The sequence below is a fragment of the Schistocerca piceifrons genome, chromosome 1 (genome assembly GCF_021461385.2).
Source record: "Schistocerca piceifrons isolate TAMUIC-IGC-003096 chromosome 1, iqSchPice1.1, whole genome shotgun sequence".
Classification (NCBI taxonomy): domain Eukaryota; kingdom Metazoa; phylum Arthropoda; class Insecta; order Orthoptera; family Acrididae; genus Schistocerca; species Schistocerca piceifrons.
In genome coordinates this window covers 812,075,133-812,097,681 of record NC_060138.1, presented here as the reverse complement: position 1 = coordinate 812,097,681, position 22,549 = coordinate 812,075,133, and the positions used below count along the sequence as shown (strand labels likewise).

General features: G+C 40.5%; 1 protein-coding gene across 4 annotated transcripts in view; it reads right to left on the bottom strand.

Annotated features, from left to right (window-relative positions):
• The window catches only part of LOC124793474 (F-box/LRR-repeat protein 2-like), a 58,694-nt gene that overhangs the window by 9,391 nt on the left and 26,754 nt on the right, over positions 1-22,549 (bottom strand). For all 4 annotated transcript variants that reach the window (XM_047258023.1, XM_047258024.1, XM_047258022.1 and 1 more), the window contains one exon: positions 8,280-9,582. In XM_047258023.1, coding sequence (XP_047113979.1) covers positions 8,280-9,569 — 1,290 coding nt within the window. In that variant the 5' untranslated portion in view covers positions 9,570-9,582. The remainder of the gene's footprint in view (positions 1-8,279; positions 9,583-22,549) is intronic.

The following is a 22,549-nucleotide window of genomic DNA, read 5'->3' as shown; positions in this document are numbered from 1 at the left end:
TTTTGCATTTCCTGTCGATCTCATTTCTCAGACGTTTGTATTCCTTTTTGCCTGCTTCATTTACTGCATTTTTATATTTTCTCCTTTCATCAATTAAATTCAATATTTCTTCTGTTACCCAAGGATTTCTACTATCCCTCATCTTTTTACCTACTTGATCCTCTGCTGACTTCACTACTTCATTCCTCAGAGCTATTCATTCTTCTTCTACTGTATTTCTTTCCCCCATTCATGATAATTGTTCTCTTATGCTCTCCCTGAAAATCTATACAACCTCTGGTTTAGTCAGTTTATCCACGTCCCATCTCCTTAAATTCCCACCTTTTTGCAGTTTCTTCAGTTTTAATCTACAGTTCATAACAAATAGATTGCGATCAGAGACCACATCTGCCCTTGGAAATGTCTTACAATTTAATACCTGGTTCTTAAATGTCTGTCTCAGCATTATATAATCTATCTGGTACCTTCTAGTATCTCCAGGATTCTTCCATGTGTACAACCTTCTTTTATGATTCTTGAACGCTCTGTGCAAAATTCTACCAGATGGCTTCCTCTTTTATTTCTTAGCCCCCAATCCAGATTCACCCACTATGTTTCCTTCTCTCCCTTTTCCTGCTCTCAAATCCCAGTAGCCCATGACTATTAAATTTTCATCTCCCTTCACTACCTGAATAATTTCTTTTATCTCATCATATATTTCACCAATTGCTTCAGCATCAGCAGAGCTAGTTGGCATACAAACTTATACTACTGTAGTAGGTATGGGCTTCATGTCTATCTCGGCCACAATAATGCATTCACTATGCTGTTTGTAGTAGCTTACCTGCACTCCTATTTTTTTATTCATTATTAAACCTACTCCCGCATTACCCCTATTTGATTTTGTATTTATAACCCTGTATTCACCTGGTCAAAAGTCTTGTTCCTCCCGCCACCGAACTTCACTAATTCCCACTATATCTAACTTTAACCTATCCATTTCCCTTTTTAAATTTTCTAACCTACCTGCCCGATTAAGGTATCTGACATTCCATGCTCCGATCCGTAGAACGCCAATTTTCTTTCTCCTGATAACCACGTCCTCTTGAGTAGTCCCCGCCCAGAGATCCGAATGGGGGATTACTTTACCTCCGGAATATTTTACCCAAGAGGAGGCCATCATCAATTAACCATAAAGTAAAGCTGCATGCCCTTGGGAAAAATTATGGCTGTAGTTTCCCTTGCTTTCAGCCATTCGCAGTACCAGCACGGCAAGGCCGTTTTGGTTATTGTTACAAGGCCAGATCAGTCAATCATCCAGACTGTTGCCACTGCAACTACTGAAAAGGCTGCTGCCTCTCTTCAGGAAGTACACATTTGTCTGGCCTCGCAAGAGATACCCCTCCATTGTGGTTGCACCTATGGTATGGCCATCTGTATCGCTGAGGCACACAAGCCTCCCCACCAACGCCAAGGTCCATGGTTCATGGGGGGTAGTAGTAGGTCATAACTTTAACCCATCCAATATTGATTGGGAAAACTATGCATATGTCTTCAGCAGTAAGGACAGTCTTATGAAATAATACTGAAAACATGGTTGGACAACTGTCTCAAACAACTAGTCTGACAATCCACACAAGAGAGATGCATTTTAGACCTCCTAGTTAGGAACAAGCCATATCTTTTCAACAGTGTCACCAGCAGAAGAAGGATTAGTGACCATGATGCTGTTATAGGAACAATGGTCACAAAAGGCAAAAACATCATCAAGGAAGTTGGAGAATATTTGTATTTGCTCAAACTGATAATCACTATTAACTTATTTAAAGAATGAAATGAGAACATTTAGTTAAGATATGTGAAATGCAGAACAGTGTTGGTTTAAACTAAAATACATTATAAACTGCGGTCTGCATAAGTATGTTCCAAGTAAAGTAATAAAAGACAGCCAAGAATCATCCACACTTAACAGTATCACTTAGAAAATGTTGCAGAAGCAGAGATTACAACATTCCCACTACAGAAGGGACTTTGGGAAAAATGGTAGAGAAAATTTAATTGCAACTCATGCATCCCTGAGAGGGCCATGAGTGAAGCCTACAATAATTTTCACAGGCAGATCCTGGTGAAAGATTTATCAATAATTCAGGGAAGTTCTGGACATAGGTAAAGTCAATGAACAGGTCCAAACTAACGATTTAATCTCTCGTGGATCTATCTTGTGTAGAAACTGAAGACAGCAGACAGAAATTGGAATACTCTGCATTAAAATGTATTTGTGCATGAAGCTACTACAGTACCAATGCTTGACAGCCACAAAGACTAATAAATGAGAGATACCAATACTACTTAAAGGGAATAAGGCATCAGGCCCTGATGGAATTCCAGTTATACGAGGGTTATCCACAAAGTAAGTTCTGTTTGGTTATATAAAACAAACATGTACAGATACAGAAAAAATATTTGCTGTACAAAAATCTACAACTGTTAAACTACTTTTCTACATAGCTTCTGAATTTCTGTAGGCACTTATCATAGCGTGGCACAAGTTTTTTTATGACTTCTTCATAGAATATTGCCGCCTGTGTATTAAACCATGTTGCAACATGTTCTTTCAGTTCATCATCATCATCATCGTTGAAGTGTTGACCACTGAGGACAGATTTTAGGTGTAAGAAGATATGAAAGTCACTAGGAGCGAGGTTTGGGCTGTATGGAGGATGATCAAACATGTCAGAGTGAAATTCCCGTAAGAGTTGTTTGGTCACATTTACCGTGTTAGGTCGGGCATTATTGTGGAAATAAACACCTTTTGACAGTAATCCTTGGTGATTGTTCTGTATTGCTCAGCACAATTTCTTAATTGTCTCACGGTAACCATGTGCATTGATTGTTTGGCTTTGTGGTAAGAAATCAATCAGCAAAATGCCTTTTCTGTCCCAAAAAATGGTGCACATGACTTTTCGAGGTGTCAAGATTTGCTTAGGCTTAACCTTCATTGGGGATGAAGTGTGCCTCCATTCCATTGATTACTGTTTTGTTTCAGGGGTGTCATACGATACCCAACTTCCATCCTCTGTGACTATTGGAGAAAGAAAACCATCGCCTTCTTCATTATAGCATGTCAAAAACTGAAGTGCACTGCCCATCCATTGTTTTTTGTGTTGTTCAGTATGAATTTTGGGTACCCAACTTGAGCAAAGTTTTTGAAATTTCAGTTTTTCAGTAACAATTTCATCAATTAGCAATTGTGAGATTTGCAGAACTTCCATAGCAAGGACACTAAGTGTAAACTTATGGTTGCACTTAATCTTCTCTCCAATTGTGTGACCAATTCTTCAGTAACAACAGATGGGTGTCCACTTCGCTCTTCATCGTGCACTTGATCACGTCCTTCATTGAGCAGTCTGCCCCATCTTTTAACTATTGAATCACTCACAGCATTTTGTCCATAAACATCACAGATTTGCTGATGAATTTCCTTTGGCTTAACTTTCTTTGCATTTAGAAAACGAATCACAGATCTGATTTCACATGTGGCGGCATGTTCAAATTACAGCTGACATTATAAAGAAGCATTACAAAGCACACATCAGCAGTAGCAATCTGAAAATGGCATACATGTCTTCTCCTTGAGTCAGAGTAACTGCTGCGCATGCTCAGAACTGCAATCATAGTGCTGCTATGGATAGAAATAGAAACAGAACTTACTTTGTGGATGACCCTCATATTTTACATAAAATACAGTACAGAATTAGTTCCTTTGGTAGCTTGTATTTATTGAGAATCTCTTGCTCACCAAATAGTCTCAAATGATTGCAAAAGACTTTAGGTCACTCCTGTTTATCAAAATGGTAAAATATTGCCTGAACAGAATTAAAGACCAATATTGCTGATGTTTGTCTGTTACAGGAGCCTAGAACATATGAGGGGCATTTGAAAAGTCCGTGTGAAGTCCAAGAGATGGACCACCGGCACGTATCAAGGTCATCTTTAAAGATGATGATGATGTTTGGATTGTGGGGAACTCAACTGCACGGTTATCAGTGCCCGTACAAATTGCCAGTCTTTTCTCAGTCCAATCTTGCCACTTGCATGAGTGATGATGAAAATGATGAGGACAACACAAACACCCAGTCATCTCGAGGCAGGCCCCCAGCCGAGAATTGATCCCCGGGACCCCACACTCAGGAAGCAAGAATGCAAGGTCATGTTTAGTTAGTAGCATCTTTGGGAAGAATGCCCGCCAAGTTTCAGCCATATTGGTCTATTTCTTCATGTTTGGCATTCATGTGAATCAAGGAAGTCCAGTGATGGATGAGAAAGAATTTCGTGTGGTGATTAAACATTACTTTATGAAAGGCAAAACGCCTCAGGAGACTAAAGAGAAGCTTGATAAACGTTATGGTGACCTTCCGAACCTCACAGAATTTCTCCTACATACCTTGTAACTCAAGCACTACTATGAGAAAGGATATTGTGAAGAAATGGGTTAGCTGCACCCAAAGGGGTGGTTTTCTGGTCTGGCACACAATTTTCATCTACCATGAAATTTCAAAATAGTGCACAATCTGATGCTGAGTGAAAGATTAATTCCGAACTGTAATATAGTTGCAAGCCATAGTTTATAAAAGTCTAATACTAACACAATTTTGAGGAAGTAAAACAGGAAATTTGTATAATCCAAACTGCAGATGAGAAACCACTTTTCAAACAAACTGGAAGAATAAACTGAATGTTGTATGAAGAGGAGAAACTGCTAAGTAGCATGACAAAATAAGTGAAAGAGATTAATGTGGGTGATTCAGGTGACTGATAAAATAGATGAAGGTATGAGATCAAATTAGGCAGTAGGATATGAAGCAATGCTTTTGGAATAGTTACTATAAGCATGTGATCTAGGAATTAAAATGTTATATAATCCTTACTTCCAAAGAAGACATGAAAGAAATAATCAGAAAAAATACAATGATCATTATGAAAAACAAAAACAAAACAAAAATTGTAGAGGCACTGAACAATTATTGGATCAGCTTAATAAAGAGTAAAGAAATCTGAGAAGCAACTTTGACTGTATGATTTACAGTGGTGGAAACAAGAAACTTCACCTTCATGGTATTGGGGTACCCAGAGACAAAATGCAATACGGAGTCAAATGCTTCACATTCTGAGGAGCTCGTCCATGACATTTGTGCACAAAACATTTTAAATGTCTACAAAAATATATAAAGGAACACCTAAAACAGACAATAAACATGGCATGCCTTGTTTCAGAGAAATAGATAGTATTTCATGAGGGACGAAAGAGGAATTGTGTGGGGGAGGATAGAAAAGAGTGGTAAGTCTCCAATTGCCACCCAACCCCTATTCCCACATCCACTAGCAAAGCAGGACGCATCTCTTTATGATACAGTACATTTATAATATGTTAAAATGGACAGAATCTGAAGTAAAGATGAATTAGAAGAAACTGAAAAATGGAAAGAACAATGCAATTAAAGAATAGAAAAAATGGGGAGTGAGAAACACACACACACACACACACACACACACACACACACACACAGAGAGAGAGAGAGAGAGAGAGAGAGAGAGAGAGAGAGAGAGAGAGAGAGAGAAGCAAAGGGGAGGGTTGCATGTATGGAGGGAAATACGTAAGTAACTGGCAAAATTCTAACAAACACTGTATGTACGAAACTGGACGGAGTGGGGGGGGGGGGGGGGGGGGGGGGAGTTTAGGCTAATGGACATCATGTCCAGGAGTGTGGCATGAGGAAAGCATATGTTGGAAAACAAGTTCCCATCTCTAAAGTTTAAGGAAACAAGTTATGGATCAGGTGATCCAGATGGCCCACATGGTATAGCAGCACTCAGGTCTCTTACATCATACTGCTCAGCAACTGGGTTCCAGACAACTTCAAATTGGATAGTTCTTTTTGTCAATTGGTACATTCTGTCAATTTGGTGATGTATGAGGGGCCTTCAAAAAGCAAGTTACCCTTTATTATGGCAGGCCAAGTAGTTTTTATTGAATGCTGCACTGCACTTGAAAGGGACACAAATTCATGACACTGTTTTGCAACATAGTCACCAAGTCCCTGTAAACAACAGTTGGAATGATCTACCAGTCATTTAATTCCTTGATGACAGATGTTCACTCCTTGTTCATAGAGCCATTTGAGAACTGCTGTGTCAACATCTTCAGTGTTGGAAAATCTGCAACTGTCATTAATTAATTCCTCAACTGCCTGGACACCGTTGTCTATGGTCAGTGTTGACGGCCTTCCTTCCCCATCAGCATCACCCACATCTGTGCAGCTTCGGTCAGATTGTTGGCCCATTTCACTACCGTTGGATATGTCATTGCATTTGGTCCATCAAAATTTCACAGTGATCTGTGGCAATTTAGACATTTTGCTCACAATGATCGTACTGTCTCATGTACTTTAACATTGGAATATGTTTCCTGTTGTTGCACCATTTCACTTCTATACTGTGTTGCAGCTGTTACCCATATTGCAGCAGAACTGTCTCTGCAGGAAACCCAGAACATGTACTCTCTTCTGACAATGTACCACTCTTGTTGCACTATGTTCTTAGCATTTGATGTCGTGTGTGACATACTTTTAGGAGTCCCCTCATATAAAATTGTGCATGAACTTATGTCACCTGTTTAACAAAATAACTTTGTTTTACATGGTGCACTGCTGCTAGTGTAGAGTTTGCCTCTGGTGGAGCTGGAATAGATAGTTGTGGGTAAGCGTACGGGACCAGTTTTACATAAACAATAATTACAACAATTGGAACCTGAGAATCCCATATATTGTGATAAGGATATTGTGGAATTCATGAGAGCATTGGAAGGTCACTGTGGCTGGAGTGGAAAGGATACAAAGGAAAGATGACCTCATTTCATGCCTTAATCTGAACAAGTTTTAGTCTTGACACAGCAATCCACTTACATATTAAAAACTTAAGATCTGACAGATAACAAGGGGATGCCTTTCTAAGTATTTTGGAAATAATAAATGTAGGTATTGGATGAGTAGAAGAGTGCAGTGTCCAGGAGCTTTGTATTTGTACAAGGTCAATGGGTTGGTTGTGGGAAAGAATCATCTGAGGAAGGCTATTTGGAAAGGTGATAAAGAGGTGGCTATGAACCACATGGTGACCATAAGGAAAACAAATAAGAAATTTTGAGAGGTAGTCAGAACTAAAAGTTTGGGTTGATACAATAACAGACAGAAAAGAATTGTGCTGAAATTTTTCTGGTAGATTAAAACTGTTTACCATTCTGAAATCTGAACCCAGAATCTCAGCTTTCATGGGCAACATTATTACCAAGTGAGCTATCCAGGCATGCCTCATGACCTATCCTCACAGCTTTGCTTCTGCCAGTACCTCTCTCCTATTTTCCAAACATCACAGAAGTTCTCCTGCATATTTTGTGGCATTAGGACTCCTGGAAGGAAGGATATTGCAGAGAAATGGCTTAGCTACAGCCTAAGGGATTGTTCCCAGAATGAATTTTTCACTCTGGTGGAGTTTACATTGATTTTGAAACTTACTGCATAGCATGCACTCAGTTTTAATCTACCAGGAAGTTTAAAAAAAAATTATCTGTAAATCAAAAATAATGAAACCAGTGGTATACTTGAGGAATTCTTTGTTTAATAGAAGTCGTCTTTTACTCCGAGAGAATGGACAAGTAGTGAGAGAGATTTTCATAAAACTGTATAATAAATAAATAAACTTAACATTACAACAGATGAAGGAAAGCACTGGATCAAATAATAGTAACACAAAATTTCGAAGCTGATCTGATTTTGTTCTGCAGTATGCTGCTTCTTCAAAAAGGTCAAATAAGAAGTTTGAGTCTACTGGCTATTTATGTTAGTAGCACTCACATAATATGGATTGAGGAATGAAGGTACCCTAACTAGACAGTTGCACAAAAACCAGATAAAACATCTGAAGTTCCAGAAATAGCATGTACTGGTGATGCAGTGAAAGAAGAGGGAAGACAGGAGGAATAAAACGTTGTCAAAGGACTGTAGTCACTTACATGCTCCAATAAAGATGGGAATACCAATTACAAATACAAAATTTTTTGTTTCCTCTTAAAGGCCAGAAAGTCAATCAACAGTTTCCCTTTGTTCACTTTGGCTCAGTGGTGATTTTTGTAGAAATTTTTTGTGTCTGTGATGTATTTGAAGCTTATACTTCTGACTTCCATATTTATGACATTCAGTTATTGATTAATTACAAATGTGATCAATGTATAACAGTTGTATACTTACAAAAAGTTCAGGTGCTGAATTTCGAAGTTCTTCAAGCTCTTCCAAGGTGGATCCATAACATGCATTAATTCCAAGAAATTCAAGATGTGGTAAATAAGTCTTCAGGTTGCTAAATGGAAACCCTAATGTACAACACGAATCAATCCGGAGTGTTCTTAGTTCACTGAGTTGCAAGATACCCATCAAGGCTGATGGCTGTAATCTCCAGCAGTCAGTTAAGAAAAGTGCATTTAACTTTGTGCACTGTTCTAAAGTACCCAATTCCTGGATACGCACACATCCAGATAGATCCAGTATCAACAAATCTGTGCAATTTTCTATCAGTTCTAAGCCTCTAGCAGTAATATATCGTGAGTCTCTCAGCTTTATTTCCTGAAGCAAAGGACAACAGGTACACAATGCTAATAAGACATCATCTTGTATGTAAAATGCACATGTAATACTAAAGCTTCTCAGTTGTGTAAATGATGATGTCAGAAGAGCACATGTTATTTCTACTGCATCAATATTAGCAACTCCTTGAAAGTGGAGGTCTGTAAGAGCAGAAAGGTCCTTCAAGGTGCTAAGTATTGCAGCAGTTTCAAATGTCCCTTGTCCATTGACATATATTTCAAGTTTTCCTAAAGAATGTTGGCAGTTTTTTAGTAATGGTAATGCACTAATCTCATCATTTGTACACCAATTAATAGTAAGGCTGCGTAACTGTGGCCCCTTTTTGTCCATGAAGTATGTTATGTCCTTAATATCATAATATTGATTAGAGAAATCAACCTCTTCCAGCTGTGGTGCACCATCAGCAAGGGGCTTCAAAACAAGGGATGAATCAATGTAACCTATTGTGCTCTCTGGAAACAAGGACCTTAGGTTTTGCATGCTACCTACCATATCAGCAAAGTCTTCTCTTTGTAACAAAAAGCTTGGGAGGTATAACTTAGTAATATTGAGGCACTTTGTAAGAAGACAGTTTATCAATTCTTTCCTTGCAATTAAACTGCAAGATATATGTAATGTTTCATCACTATAAGTTGCCTCAAAACCATCAGGTATGTCAGTAAACTGCAAAGTTGTTAACTGAGGTATTATCTGAGCTACTTCAACAATTTCTGCTTCTTTTGCTTCATCAGATACTTGGTACTTTCTATGAGACCACACTCTCTGACACTGTGCTGCTTGCTTCCATAACGGGTTAATATGCAAAACACATGTGATAAGGTCTGAATCGGGTAAGCACACAAGAATTTCTGTAATGACTTCCAAGGGAAGATCTTCCAAAGTTTTTCTGCAACCCATACTGCACAATGATCTGAAAACAACAGAAACATATTGTAAACAACAATAACAATTAATTCCTTGTTATATACAATTCTCAGAGCTTAATGAAACAAATGAACATGAGTACTATTAGAATAATTCATAGTCATTACAGAAATTTAAAATTAATTTTGACATTAAAAAATTCATTGTATTTCCTGCATAAACCATAAATTAAGTTGTTTAACAAATTACTTGTAAGTGTTACAGACTTTTCAAGTGTGTGTGTGGAGCCAGTACGCACTGCGTAAAACACTTTGTTGTTCAAGAATTATACTCTCCTGGACAGCAGCATGAAACAATGAACAGTATGAAATAATGCTCTTCACTTTCCTATCTCCATTCTGTTTCTTGCTTCCTTTTTAAAATCACTTTACCCATGAGACATTTACTGAATTTTTGGTCCTCAATGGAAGAAAATGCTATTGGCAGTCATATTTTAATGAATTACAGAGGGTCTAGAAACATGTAGACACTGTTTCATAGTTAATAACTTTGAAACAAAATGACATATAATTGCAATTTTGTGCAACATAGTCCATTGTTTTCTCAACAGATCTTGGCGTGTGTTTTCCAGCAGATTTTAGCTACAACAAGATGGTGCTCCAGCACACTACCACAGAGATGTCAGAGCCTACTTTTGGATGAAAATCTATCTGGATGATGGATAGATTGAAGAGAAGCTGTGGAGCACCCACCACAGTCTCTTGGCTTCTACCTATGGCGGGACCGAGAAAAATGAAGGTTATCAACAGAAGCCAGCTACACTGAATGAGCTATGAGAAACCATTGAGGCATCCTGTGTGTTTATCACACTGGCAACAGTGACAGCCATAGTTCAGTCAGCAGTTTAGTGGCATTGACATTGTTTAGCTTTAATGGGGGTCACGTTGAACACACAAAATATTCTTCCTCCTGTACAAGAATTATAACAGTATGTCATTTTGTTCCATTAATATTGACTATTAAAGACGGCCTGTATTTTTCTGGCCCCTTCTGCATGGTCTTAGACAGATGTGTCATTTTTCCAGCACAGGATCTGCAACTTAAATTGTGGTAGGAGGTAATCTTTGCTACACTGTGCACTGGTTTGTGGAGTACTACGCAAGTATATGTATGTACAGGGTATTTCATAATCAAATGCTAACTTATTAACAAATACCTTGAGACAAATGAATAGAGAAAAATGGATATAATGTATGGTCCATAGCGAATTTTTTTTTTTTTTTTTTTTTTTTTTTTTGGGCGGGGGTGGGGGGAGCGGGGTGATAGGAATCCAAAAGATGCTGAATTGAAATGTGTTGTTCAAGATAAGTGGAAACTTTTGGGACAAAGCAATAAAATTAGGAGCACAGACAATGTACAAAAGAGTACAAAAGACTTGTATCATACTAAATGGCATCATGTAGAGCACACCTCTTTATGTATTAAACAGATATTTACACTCTGAAAATGCTTAGAATGATAATGAATTAAAGATGGATCCACCACATAGCAAGTACACAACTTATTGTTCTGTTTTACAACCCAAACATGTTTCACCACAGTTATGGCACCCTCAGTGGGTTTTTCTTCTATTTTCCTTTCATTTTACATTGTGTGTGCCCTATGGCTATCAATCAAAATGAGCCACAGGTCTAAATTTGTTTCATCAGTGTAGTATCTGCCTAGTCCTGAGCTGTGATAAGTTTGTTTTTATGTACCAAATGTGTTTTTGTGGAGTTGACCTGAAAGTTTTCTCCTGCTCATTTGTAAATATTGCATCTTGCTGTGTTGCTGTGGCTTGGATGTATGTTTCACTGGTTGGCAGTCACAACCCATGCAATGTAAAATAAATGGAAAATAAAAGAAAAAAACTGATTGATGATGCCACAATTGTGATGATACATGTTTGGGTGATAAAACAAAACAATAATTTATGTACTTGCAAAAAGGTGGGCCTCTTGTTAATTCATTATTATTTTTCTGTAAGCATGGGAACTGAGTGTGATGCTTAGAATGCTTTAACCTGGACTTTAAGCAAGTTTGAATGACATGTTACCAAGCAATGCCAAAAAAGGAATGGAAAAGGTCATCTTTGTATTAGGTCTAAGAGGTGTTAATACAGAAACTACATTTTAGGGTGGAAAGTGAATAGATCATTGCCTCAGAGTCCACACAAACCTCAAGTGAACTGATAACCTAGCTAACATCCCTATTGTAAAGCAACTGGCTTGGAAAACTGAGAAATGACTACAGGCCAAACTTTCTCTTTATTGTATCAACAGGTGGTGGGAGCATATGCCTGCTGGCACTGCAGTAGTCTACACTCTGTGTATCATGGAGGGAAGTAATGAGGAGCTGACATATATGTAACTCAAATAAGTTAAGTTTTGTTGTTTACCTGCGTGCTGTGCACTTGAATTCAGAGAGCTAGCATTGATATAGCAATTAACACTTTTCATTTTGTGACATGGACTATTAGTTTCACCTTCAGCACCATCTAAAAGATACCAGAGCTAGTTTTTCTTTTCTTATTTATATTTTGTGTGTATCATAGTTTTACTAATACAGATTTATATCATGTGCAGCACCACAGTTAGATAGTTGGAATGCTGCAGAGCAGCCAGTTGGTAGACAACAGGGTTAATTTATATCTGTTTTGTTTATCTTCCGTTTTCATTCAAATTTTAATACTGTGATGGATAGGGAGTATGCTTGCTGTTTGCAGATGCAGGAGGAGCTGAGTGCAGTTCACAAACAGATGAAGATGCTTTTGGTTGTGGTCAGTCATCTGCAGGCTGCTGCCTTGACTTGTAAAGGCAGTGAAAAACCTGGTGCATCACTTGGGACACCTCAGGCATTGCTTGTTTTGCCCACAGGCTCTGCTGTTGGGACAACTTTCAGTGTAAATGATGTGGACGAACCGCATTCATGACAGAGTGAGTAGTGAGCTGTAACATGATATGTATTGCTCGAAGCAGAGAGTCAATGTGGGGCCTGACTGTGTGGCCTTGCCCATTCACCATCCAAGTGGACAAGTGGCTGCTCTTGCAGCAGGGTCTGAGTAGGTACACAGAGGGGGGCCAGGGGAGGGGGGATTTGGGGGGAGGGGAGGGGGAAGGTCTGCTGGTTATTGGTGAGCTCCAATGTTCAACACATAACAGAGCCCCTTAGGAAAATAGCGTCCAGGGCTGGGAAGAAGTCCTATTTACATTGGTATATCTACTGAAGATGCCTCCTACAAGTTGTGGAGGAGGCTCTGAATGTGGCTACCAAAGGTGTTGGGTGCTGTTGACTTAAAGTTATGGTTCATGTCGGTACCAGTTATGTCTACCACTTGAGATCTGAGGCCATCTTCGGTTCGTATGTGTGGCTGGTGGAAGTGGTGAAGACCGCTGGCCTCCCTTGTGGTGTGTGAGCAGAGCTTACATAACCAGAATTGATTGGGGTCCTTTGATTTGTAGCCAATTGGATGATCTCAACAGCAGGTTCTGTCAATCCTGTAATGGCCTTGGCTGCAGATTTCTAGACCTGTGTTAAGGGCTGGAGAATCATTGGTTTCACCTTGATAGATCAGGTGTGCACTACACAGAGAAAGCAGATGTTCAGGTAGCAGAGTACCCATGCAGTGCACATGCCTATTTTTATTATTATTTTTTTTATTTTTTAATGGATAGGCGATAGTTTGAATTCCTCTGATGAATTCTCAACATTGATACACAGTGAGTGAAACTGGATCATTTACAAATTAAAGTCACTTTGAATGTAAAAATTGTAACAGTAAGTTGCTAAAGGATTTGTAACAAAGTTCCTGAATTTTCCACCCTCCATGAAAGCTGTCATGCTCAAAATGTACTCGGTACTGAGAGCTAGATAAAACCTGAAGTACGAAGCTCCAAAATATTTAATGAAGCTTGGAATGTTTATTGCAAACATAGGTTAAACACCAAAGGAGGAGGAATTTTCATAACAGTTGACAAAATATTGTCTATAGAGGTCGAAAATGAGTCTGATTGTGAAGTTATCTGGATGTGACTTACCAACCTAGGTGAATTCAAGTTAATCATCAGATTCTGCCACAACATTTGTAGAATTACTGAGTCTACACTCCGTGGCATGGGAGTACCCCAATCAAGCAATATTAACTGGAGGCAACTTTATCATACCAAGTATAAACTGGGATGTCTATGGATACGCTTCAGATGGTATGGACAGTTTTTTGAAGTATTTTTGAACATGTTTGCTGAATACTGTCGTGCAGGTCATTCAAAAACCCACACACAATGGATATATTTTGGATTTTGTAGCTACAAACAGAACTGACTTAATCAACAATTTCAGTGCAGGGTGAGTGAAAAAGGACATTAAAACTTTGGAATGATTAGAATTTATTGAGATAACTTACAGAATCAGTAGATGTCTCATTTTGTGCAAACAACATCAGATGCACAAAAAAGTGTCAAGTGTCATTTTGGTTTGACATGACTACCATTTGTGATGTGGCAAACATCCCACTGATAATCAGTTTCATCCCACAATCATTGTAGCATTGTGCAACAGCAGCGTAGATTCGATTTTTCAGGTGAGCTAAATTGTTTGATAGGGGAGGAACATACACATGGACTTAAATGAAACCCCAGAGAAAGAAATCCAATGGTGCCAAGTCTAGGGATAAAGATGGGCACTTCATGGCCAATACACCAACCTGGCAAGCGATTATCGAGGAAACCTCAAACTTCCATGAGGAAATGAGTTGGCCCACTATCTTGCTGGTAGTAAATCATCCCATATGGTCATATTCATCAATCTGTGGAATTAAAAAGTTTTCAAGCATATTGAGATGGACAACACTAGTGACAGTTCTCTCCATGAATAAAATCTGTAGGGCTGTCACAGATGTGTTCCAAGGGTCCATGTGGTTTTTCGCCACCCAATATTCTGTAGTTGTGGATGTTCACCATGCCACTGACATGAAATGTTGACTCATCGGTGAAGATTATTGTCTTCGGGAATGCCTCATCATCCTCTATTGGATAAAACATCTACACACAGAATTCTCCACAAGCAATTTTATCTGCATCACTAATGTGCTGTGCCATTGTGAACCTGTATGGTTTCAAGTGTAAACATCCATGCAGTACTCACCAAACAGTCTTTTGTGGAATGCCTGTCTCATGAGATACAGGTTGTGTTGGTTTTTGTGAAATGCATGCAAAGCTCTCCCTACCTTTTTTGACATAATTATCGACACATGGGTGACCTGGTGATTTATCATGTCACAGTGAACAACTCATCTCAACAAAGTTCTTGTGCCAAGAGTAAATTGTAGGCCTGCTTGAAGGTTCTGTAGCATACTCGGTGTGAAATTTATGTCAAACAGTTGTTGCAGCATTCATTTCACGAAATCAAATCACGCAGTGAGCACACTCCACACCAGCAAAAGTATCCACCTGGAACTCCTGGTGGCAGAATGGGGTACTGATACACTACATGAATCAGATTTAAGGTTGTTTGCTACAAAATGACATATCTACTACTTCTGTAAGTTACCTCAGTAAATTTCTACATCATTCGAAACTTGTAAAGTCCTTTTTGAATCAGCCTGTTTAAATACAGGATTTAGTGGTGATGATGTCATCATATTGACAATGATTGCTAAAGTTAAGCAAAATGCAGGTCATGCATAAAGGATACTGCTAATGGAATACTAGTGCAACCAATTCTTCAGTACTGCTTGAATGTTTGGGACCCTCTTAAGGTCAGAGTAAAGCAAGAAGTCGAAGCAATTCAGAGGCCTGCTGCTCAGTTTGTTACTGATGGGTTTGACCAACAAGTAAGTATTACAGAAATGCTTCATAAACATCCCTGGAGAGAAGATAATGTTCTTTTCATGAAATACTGTTAAGAAAACTCAGATGTGTGGCATTTGCAGCTGACTGCAGAATGATTCTACTGCTCCCAGCACAATTTTTTGTAAGAATCACGAAGACAAGATAAGAAAAATTAGAGCTCATATGGTGATGTGTAGAAAGTAATTTTTTTTCCCACACTCCATTTACAAGTGGAACAGGAAGGTATGTGGTACCCTCTGCTATGCACCAAATGGTGGCTTTACAGAGTATGTATGTAGATGTAGTATATAACACATTAGATACACCATATTGATGGTGAGCCTTGGCTGGCTCATGCTGTGCATTGAATTAAACCTTGGTGTTTAGTCTCCTGCAGTTATCGTGATTATGCTGTTATCCTCTCTTTCTGTGGGTGGTAGCAGCGGTGTGTATCAATATCCGCACCTTGGACTATCTTCGGCCTGGCGCTAATAGTTTCCGACTGGGCTGTGTGTGGGCAGTTGGGCGGTTGGTGTGGAGCAGTGATGAAATTTCCGCGGCGTGTGGTTTGGCCAGGCCCGCTGGCAACCTCTATGCAGCGTTGAAGTGTGTGGTGCTGTTCCCATTGCTACAAGGTTTGTGGCTCACCGATCCTGGACATGAAAGTTGAGTTTTGACTTAATCTACCGGCAAGTCACGACTGTTCACATTGTGTCGTTTGGAGTTTGTTGTCGGTTGCTGGAATACTTCTGCCAGCAACAACATGTGTTTTCAAGTTGGCAAATTTTAGCCACCCTCCAGTGGAGTTTAACTGTACTTGGTTATTTGAATTGATGTGCACCAGTGGAATCTTCTGCCTTGAGGCCATTAATGTTATGGTTACTTGCCCTGGCCGTTGATGTAAATTCAGGCAGTGTATTTTCCTTATCGTGTTGTCACTGTCCAGCACAGTGTGTAGTTTGACAGCTCAATGTATGTATGGTTGTGAGTACCAATACCTTCTACGTTGTTCCATTGAACTCCCTGTTGCGTGCTGGTTGGGTGAAGCAGAGGTTAGCTTGTCAGTGGGTCCATTGACTAACTGTTGTTTGGGTTGTCGTCGGATTGACAATGGTTGGGCCAACTGCCTTTCTCACCTAAGCGAGGGTTAGTGTTTGAATTCCATGCTGACACTCGGAACTTCTGAGCACCCTTGGGTGTACTGGCTTTTCTTGTTTGTTCTTGTTGTTTGTACTTGTATGGATTCTAGTTAATTTTTATATTAGGGTTGTTTTTCCCTTAAGGCATCAGGTGGTTGGGTCTTCAGCCTAATTTAAGAACTGTTTTACGTAAAGCCTTTAGCATTTTTAAAATTAATGTTATTGAGTCTTAAGTGTTGGGCCTTCAGCCGATTTTGAATTTAAGTTGTTTGCTCTTAGTGTCAGATTCTTTGGGCCTTCAGCCTAATTAAGGAACTGTTTCAAGACAAGGCTTTACCTTTTAAATTTCTGATTTTGGTTGAACTTTAAGTTATTGGCTTTCAGCCATTTTTAAATTAAAGTGGTCTTGCCCTTAAGGCATGAGATTGTATGGTACATTCAGCTGCTAATTAAGTTCCAAAACTAAAGCTGTGGCTTTTTAAAAGTTTTTCTTGGTTCTTGTAATGTTTGATCAAATAAAAGGTTGTATGTTCGAGTGTAACTGACAGCCACTTATCTGGGCCCCTTTCCACAACTTAAACTACTTGTCTTGTGCTGTCCTGCAGGTTTAGCAGGGCATCTCAATGGTAGCAGAGCATGGCTGTGCTTGTGCTTGCCATTCTAGTTGCTGTCAGTTTCACTCTTGTTTTGTTTGTGTTCTGTGGTACCATATTTTTTTGTTTTCGCTGTTACTTGTTTCAGGTACTTATCGTCATGGCAGTCAGACAGTGTCTGGTTATTGGCCTGCTGAGAAAGGACCACCTTGTTTACAAGTTGGCAATAAGGCACCAACTGGTTGAGGGCAGTGTTCCAGAATTGGTAACCAGTTTGCGTGCTGCCGTTCTTCAGCTGGTTGACATCACGCCAGCGGTGGTGGGTGAGACAGGAGCCACAATTGAATTTTTGTTTGGTACTATTAAAGGCCTTGAAGACACTATTTGACTTTTGGAGGGAACCCAACATAGTGACAGTCAGCTGAATAGGGTGTGGGCACAGTTAATGCATTTAACTAATCAGATAGCGGATGTAAGCATGTTAGATTTGGAAGATCATCACAAAAAATTAACCATTGAGTTGCGAACTTTGGTGAGCACATTACAGTTTAAGCTTATATGTTTGGAGTTGGATGGGAGGGAGGTTGAAAATAGGGACTTGAGCTGTCAGGGAGAGAGTGAGGGCCAGCATGGGGTGCTACTGTTACATCCTCTGTCAAGTTAGATGCTGTGTTTGCCAAGTTGCGTAATCCTCTGGCCTATTTCTTCTGAGATATTACTGAATTGTTTGTGGAGCGACTTCATCAGGTGGAAAAATTATTGTGGTTATTGGTTCACCTAGAACAACATGCAACCTCCTTTCGTGTTCTGCACCAAGTAATTTTGTTGTTGCTGTACCCGTTAGCTAGAGGCGAGTTGCAGAACCTCCTCTCGTGAGCCATGGTGGAAGGGTTTTCCTTGCTGCAATGAAGGGAGCTCATAATTAGGCAAAGGTTGACCACCAGGGTTCATAAACAGCTTGAGTGTCATTACATTTTGGGAAGTACAGTGGGGTGAGGAGCGGTTATATCAGTATGTTGAAACAGTTCAGACATCCTCTTTGGCCTTGCTAATTGATTTACCTGAACAAGAATTGGTCTCTATCATTCTTAGGGGAATGCAGGCAGTGGATAAGTCACATTTTGTCTTCCGTAAGCAGCCTTCAACCTGGGAAGAGCTCCCTGACGCGGTCATAGCAACATCTGCATTACCACTTGAGAACTATGTACATCATGAGGTTAAGGGGTGGGACATCGGCGCAGATTCCACAGTATCTACATCCACTGAAGTTATCAAAAGGGAACCCAGTGTTGTTTTAGGTGTGGCAGTAAGGCTCATTTGGTGCACTCTTGTGTTCAGCCTCGTGCACCCAGAGCTTGAACTCGGGTTCAAGCTTTCAGACATTGGCGTACTCGGGTGGTCACTTGCTCATCACATCCCTTGCCTTACATTTGTTCTCAGGTGGGTGCTGAGCTGATTTGTGCCCTTTTGGATTCTGGTAGTTCCTTTTCATTATTGTGCTTCAAGAGGTTTTTGGAATTTGGGCATCTCACAAAATTTTGGTCGGTCCCTTCACCGGTGCAGAGGTGTCGAGTGGCCAATGGCCAGGTGTTGCCTCTGTATGGTTGGGTCCGGGGGAGTATATTGGTCAGCGATTTTTCCTGGCCTATGTTGTTAGCCTTGATTGAGGAACTGCCCATTAATCTAATTTTGGGGTGTGATTTCATCAATAAACTGGGTTGGTCTTGGATTATTCTGGACCCACCCTTTTCTTATTTTGGGGTGTGATTTCATCAGTAAAACTGGGTTGGTCTTGGATTATTCTGGACACACCCTTTTCTTTAAATTCACTCCTGGAGAGATGTTTGGCATTTGCAAATGCGCGAAACCTAGTGTTTATTGACCTGTTGTGGCATTGGCCGTTGAGGCCGTAGCTAACGAGTTTGATCTGGCCCATCTCTTGCCCCATCAGGCTTCTCAGTTACGAGATTTTTGCACAGCTTTCCCCAGCTCCTTAGTGATAACCTGGTTGTTACTAACATTGTTGATTACCATATCCATCTGTCCAAATTATTCAGGTTAGGCAGACCCCATACCACCTCTCACCCCTTAAGGTGAAATACTCAAAGCTAAGATATCTCAGATGCTACAACAAGGAGTGATTAGGCCTTCTACATCTGCTTATGCTTCCCCAATATTTCTTGTACCTAAAGATCAGGGGCATGATTTCAGACATGTGGTTGACTACTGCTGTTTCAGTGCTAAGGTTGTCCTTCAATCAGTACCCCTACCTGATCTGCATAATTCCTTTATTTGGTTTGCTGGTGCTAATTGGTTTATGGTCCTTGATTTGAATCAGGCCTATTATCAGATTCCGTTGGCTGAAGAAAGTAAACTTGTTATCGCATTTTGTACTGACTGAACTTGTTTGAGTTCAACAGAGTTCCTTTTGGACTAGCAACTGGAGTGGCTGTGCTTACTCATTTGTTGGATAATATCCTTGGTGACTTGAAGTTAGTCTGTGTGTATAATTATTTGGACGACTTGATTATCTATAGTCATATATTTGAGGATCATCTGGAGCATATTCAGCAAGTTCTTTTGAGATTACAGGGAGCTGGGCTGACCGTTAAGCCTAGTAAGATGATGCTAGCTAAGCAGCAGGTATCTTTCTTAGTCATATAGTGTCGGGTCAGAGTATTCGCACTGCCTCCACCTCCTGATAAGTGGGGAATTGCTAAAGTCATAGGCATAGCAAATTATTTTGGGCATTTAATTCCCAATTTTGCTCATTTGCAGCACCCTTAAACCAGTTACGCTGGAAGGACATGCATTTTGAATGGGGTTCCGCCCAGGAGGCTGCCTTTGAACATATTAAGGCAGTGATAGCCAATCCTCTGGTTCTTGGGGTACCCAATTTTAATAAAAGGTTTGTTGTTCAAACTGACACTTCTAATGCTGGTATTTCAGCTGTTCTCCTCCAGGAGTTTGAGAGGAAGAGACAGTGATTAGCCTACGCATCTCATCGGTTAACTGATTCCGAACTCAAATACTCCATCTATGAGTGTGAGGCTTTGGCCATTTTATCTGCATTAGAGAAGTCCCACTTCTACCTTGAACATCGGGTTTCCCAATTAGAAACTGACAATTAGGCTTTGAGCTGGGTATTGGCTAGGCCATGTAAAACTGGTCAAATTTCCAGTTGGTCAGTATGCATTTTGGCATTTCAGTTTGAGGTTATTAAACATCCTTCTGGATGTCCTCGCCAGATGTTTGCCGAAACTACACCTAGTGAGAAAAACCAGCAGGTAGAGGGAGATGGTCTTAATTGTATGGTGTTGGGTGAAATTCACTGTGGTATCGATAGCAACGATGCCACGGCATAGGTGCAAGTTTGTAAGTTGGCACTATGAGACACCGACGACAGTGCCCTCTAACCAGTGCTGTGGAGCTCTATGAGCGTCACTCCGGATTCAGCCCATTTGATCAAAAGCAGATGGCCTGGAAACATCGCTTCAACTTCAGAGGGTGTTGGCTTGCAATTGAGATTTTGTACTGCTTACCACGGGTCTAACACTTCGCTGATCTGTGCAAAGTTATGTAACCATTTATTAACTTGTTTTTGCTATAGTCAATATCTGTAATTTGACACTCAGTACCGATGTGTTTTACCTCAGCTGCTCCTACTCGCTTCCTTCCTTTGGCCAACCTTTCAGTTTTCAGGAGCAGACCCACGCACCGCCTTCCAGGCGGGATACAAAAGCTGGCGACAAGGGTTCCCCCTTTCCTCTCCTATCATTTACTTTTTTGCTCGGTACTGCTTTAGCTTTTTTTTTATATCCCCGTGAAACCATATGGGTGCATCATTGCTTCCCCCAGTCACTATAAGACTTTCATTTGTGTAAACCATGGCTTTGCCACGGAACAGGCTTCACTGTCCGATATTGTATGTTTTCAGGGTCAGCAAATGATGCAGCTGCTTGCTGCCATAATGGACTGGTCACACTAAAAACTGCAGCTACTATGGCACCTCCGATGCCACCGACTGTACCGATGCCATCGCCGACAGCACCACCATTTCGTGCCCTCAATCCTGACAATGAATGTTAGCCAGAACACATCGCCCAGCTTGAGGCACACTTCGCAGCATACAACATACCAGGTACAGAGCGGCTCGCTTTTCCCAATGCCAACGTGGGTGTTGTGTTGTATCTTGTGCTCGTGAAATTGTTTCCCACCACCCGCCCAGAAACTAAAACTTATAAAACTTACGATGAAGTGATTGACACTTTGAACTCCCACTTCCGTGATAGTGTAAATGTTGTAGCTGCATGCTACAAATTCTTTTGCCTCTGACGTGGCCCTACTCAGTCCAATAAATCTTGGTTAGTGGACCTTCAGGGACTAACTTCTGACCATGACTTTAATTGCTCATGTGGATGCTCATATGCAGATATAATGATTAGAGACGCTATTGCGCAGAATGTGGCGGATCACCGCATCCACAAGCAAATCCTCAAATTTAAAAACCCGCCTTTGCAGGAAGTGGTGGACTTGCTAGATAGACAAGATACATTAGACATGGCTACTTCCGCACGCGACGTGACCCGGGTGTGTGTACTGTTAGCATGGCACAACATGTGCGCTCCCGCCTGGCCCCAGCACGGTCAGCCATGCAGCGCCACTCACACGCATGTAAACAAAGTTCACGCCTGGCACCCACTAAGAAACTGAAATCTTGTCCGAACTGCTTTTGTGCCCACCCATGGGACAGTTGCCCATCCCATCAAGCACAGTGTTATTTTTGTAATATGAAAGGACATTTGCAAGCAGTGTGTAGCAAGAGAAACTCTAGTTCACAACTTGTCTCCCGTTCGCGTAACTTGCGTAGGCGTCACCACAACAGAAACTGCCTTGCTCATGATTCACATCAGCCTCTGAACGTTAATACCATTTATTTAAAGCCTTCTGCTTCACATGCTCCAACAGCTCGTCGTGTGGATTAAGCTTTGCCAGTCACTTCCTCTCGCACTTAGCGCGATGCGAGGCAACTTTTTGTGACTTTACACATTTGTGGATGTTCTGTTTGCATGCAGCTGGACACTGGTGCGTCAGTTTCTTTACTGAACAAATCGACGTTTGATTTGCTTGGTTTGCCCCTGCTTTGTTGTTCACATTCCACACTGACTGCATTTACTGGACAGGAAATCTCAGTGCTCGGCATGTGTAGTTTGCAAGCCACATATGGTGCAACGACGCCTACAGTGTCTTTCCATGTGCACTGCTCTAGTGATGCTACGAACATTTTTGGCATGGATGCATTTGAACGTTTTGGCCTCGCAATGCAGAACAATGTACTCTGCATCAACGCTAGTGACCATGCAGACAGTGTTGCCACACTATGTGATGATTTTGCTGAACACTTTTCTGATGGC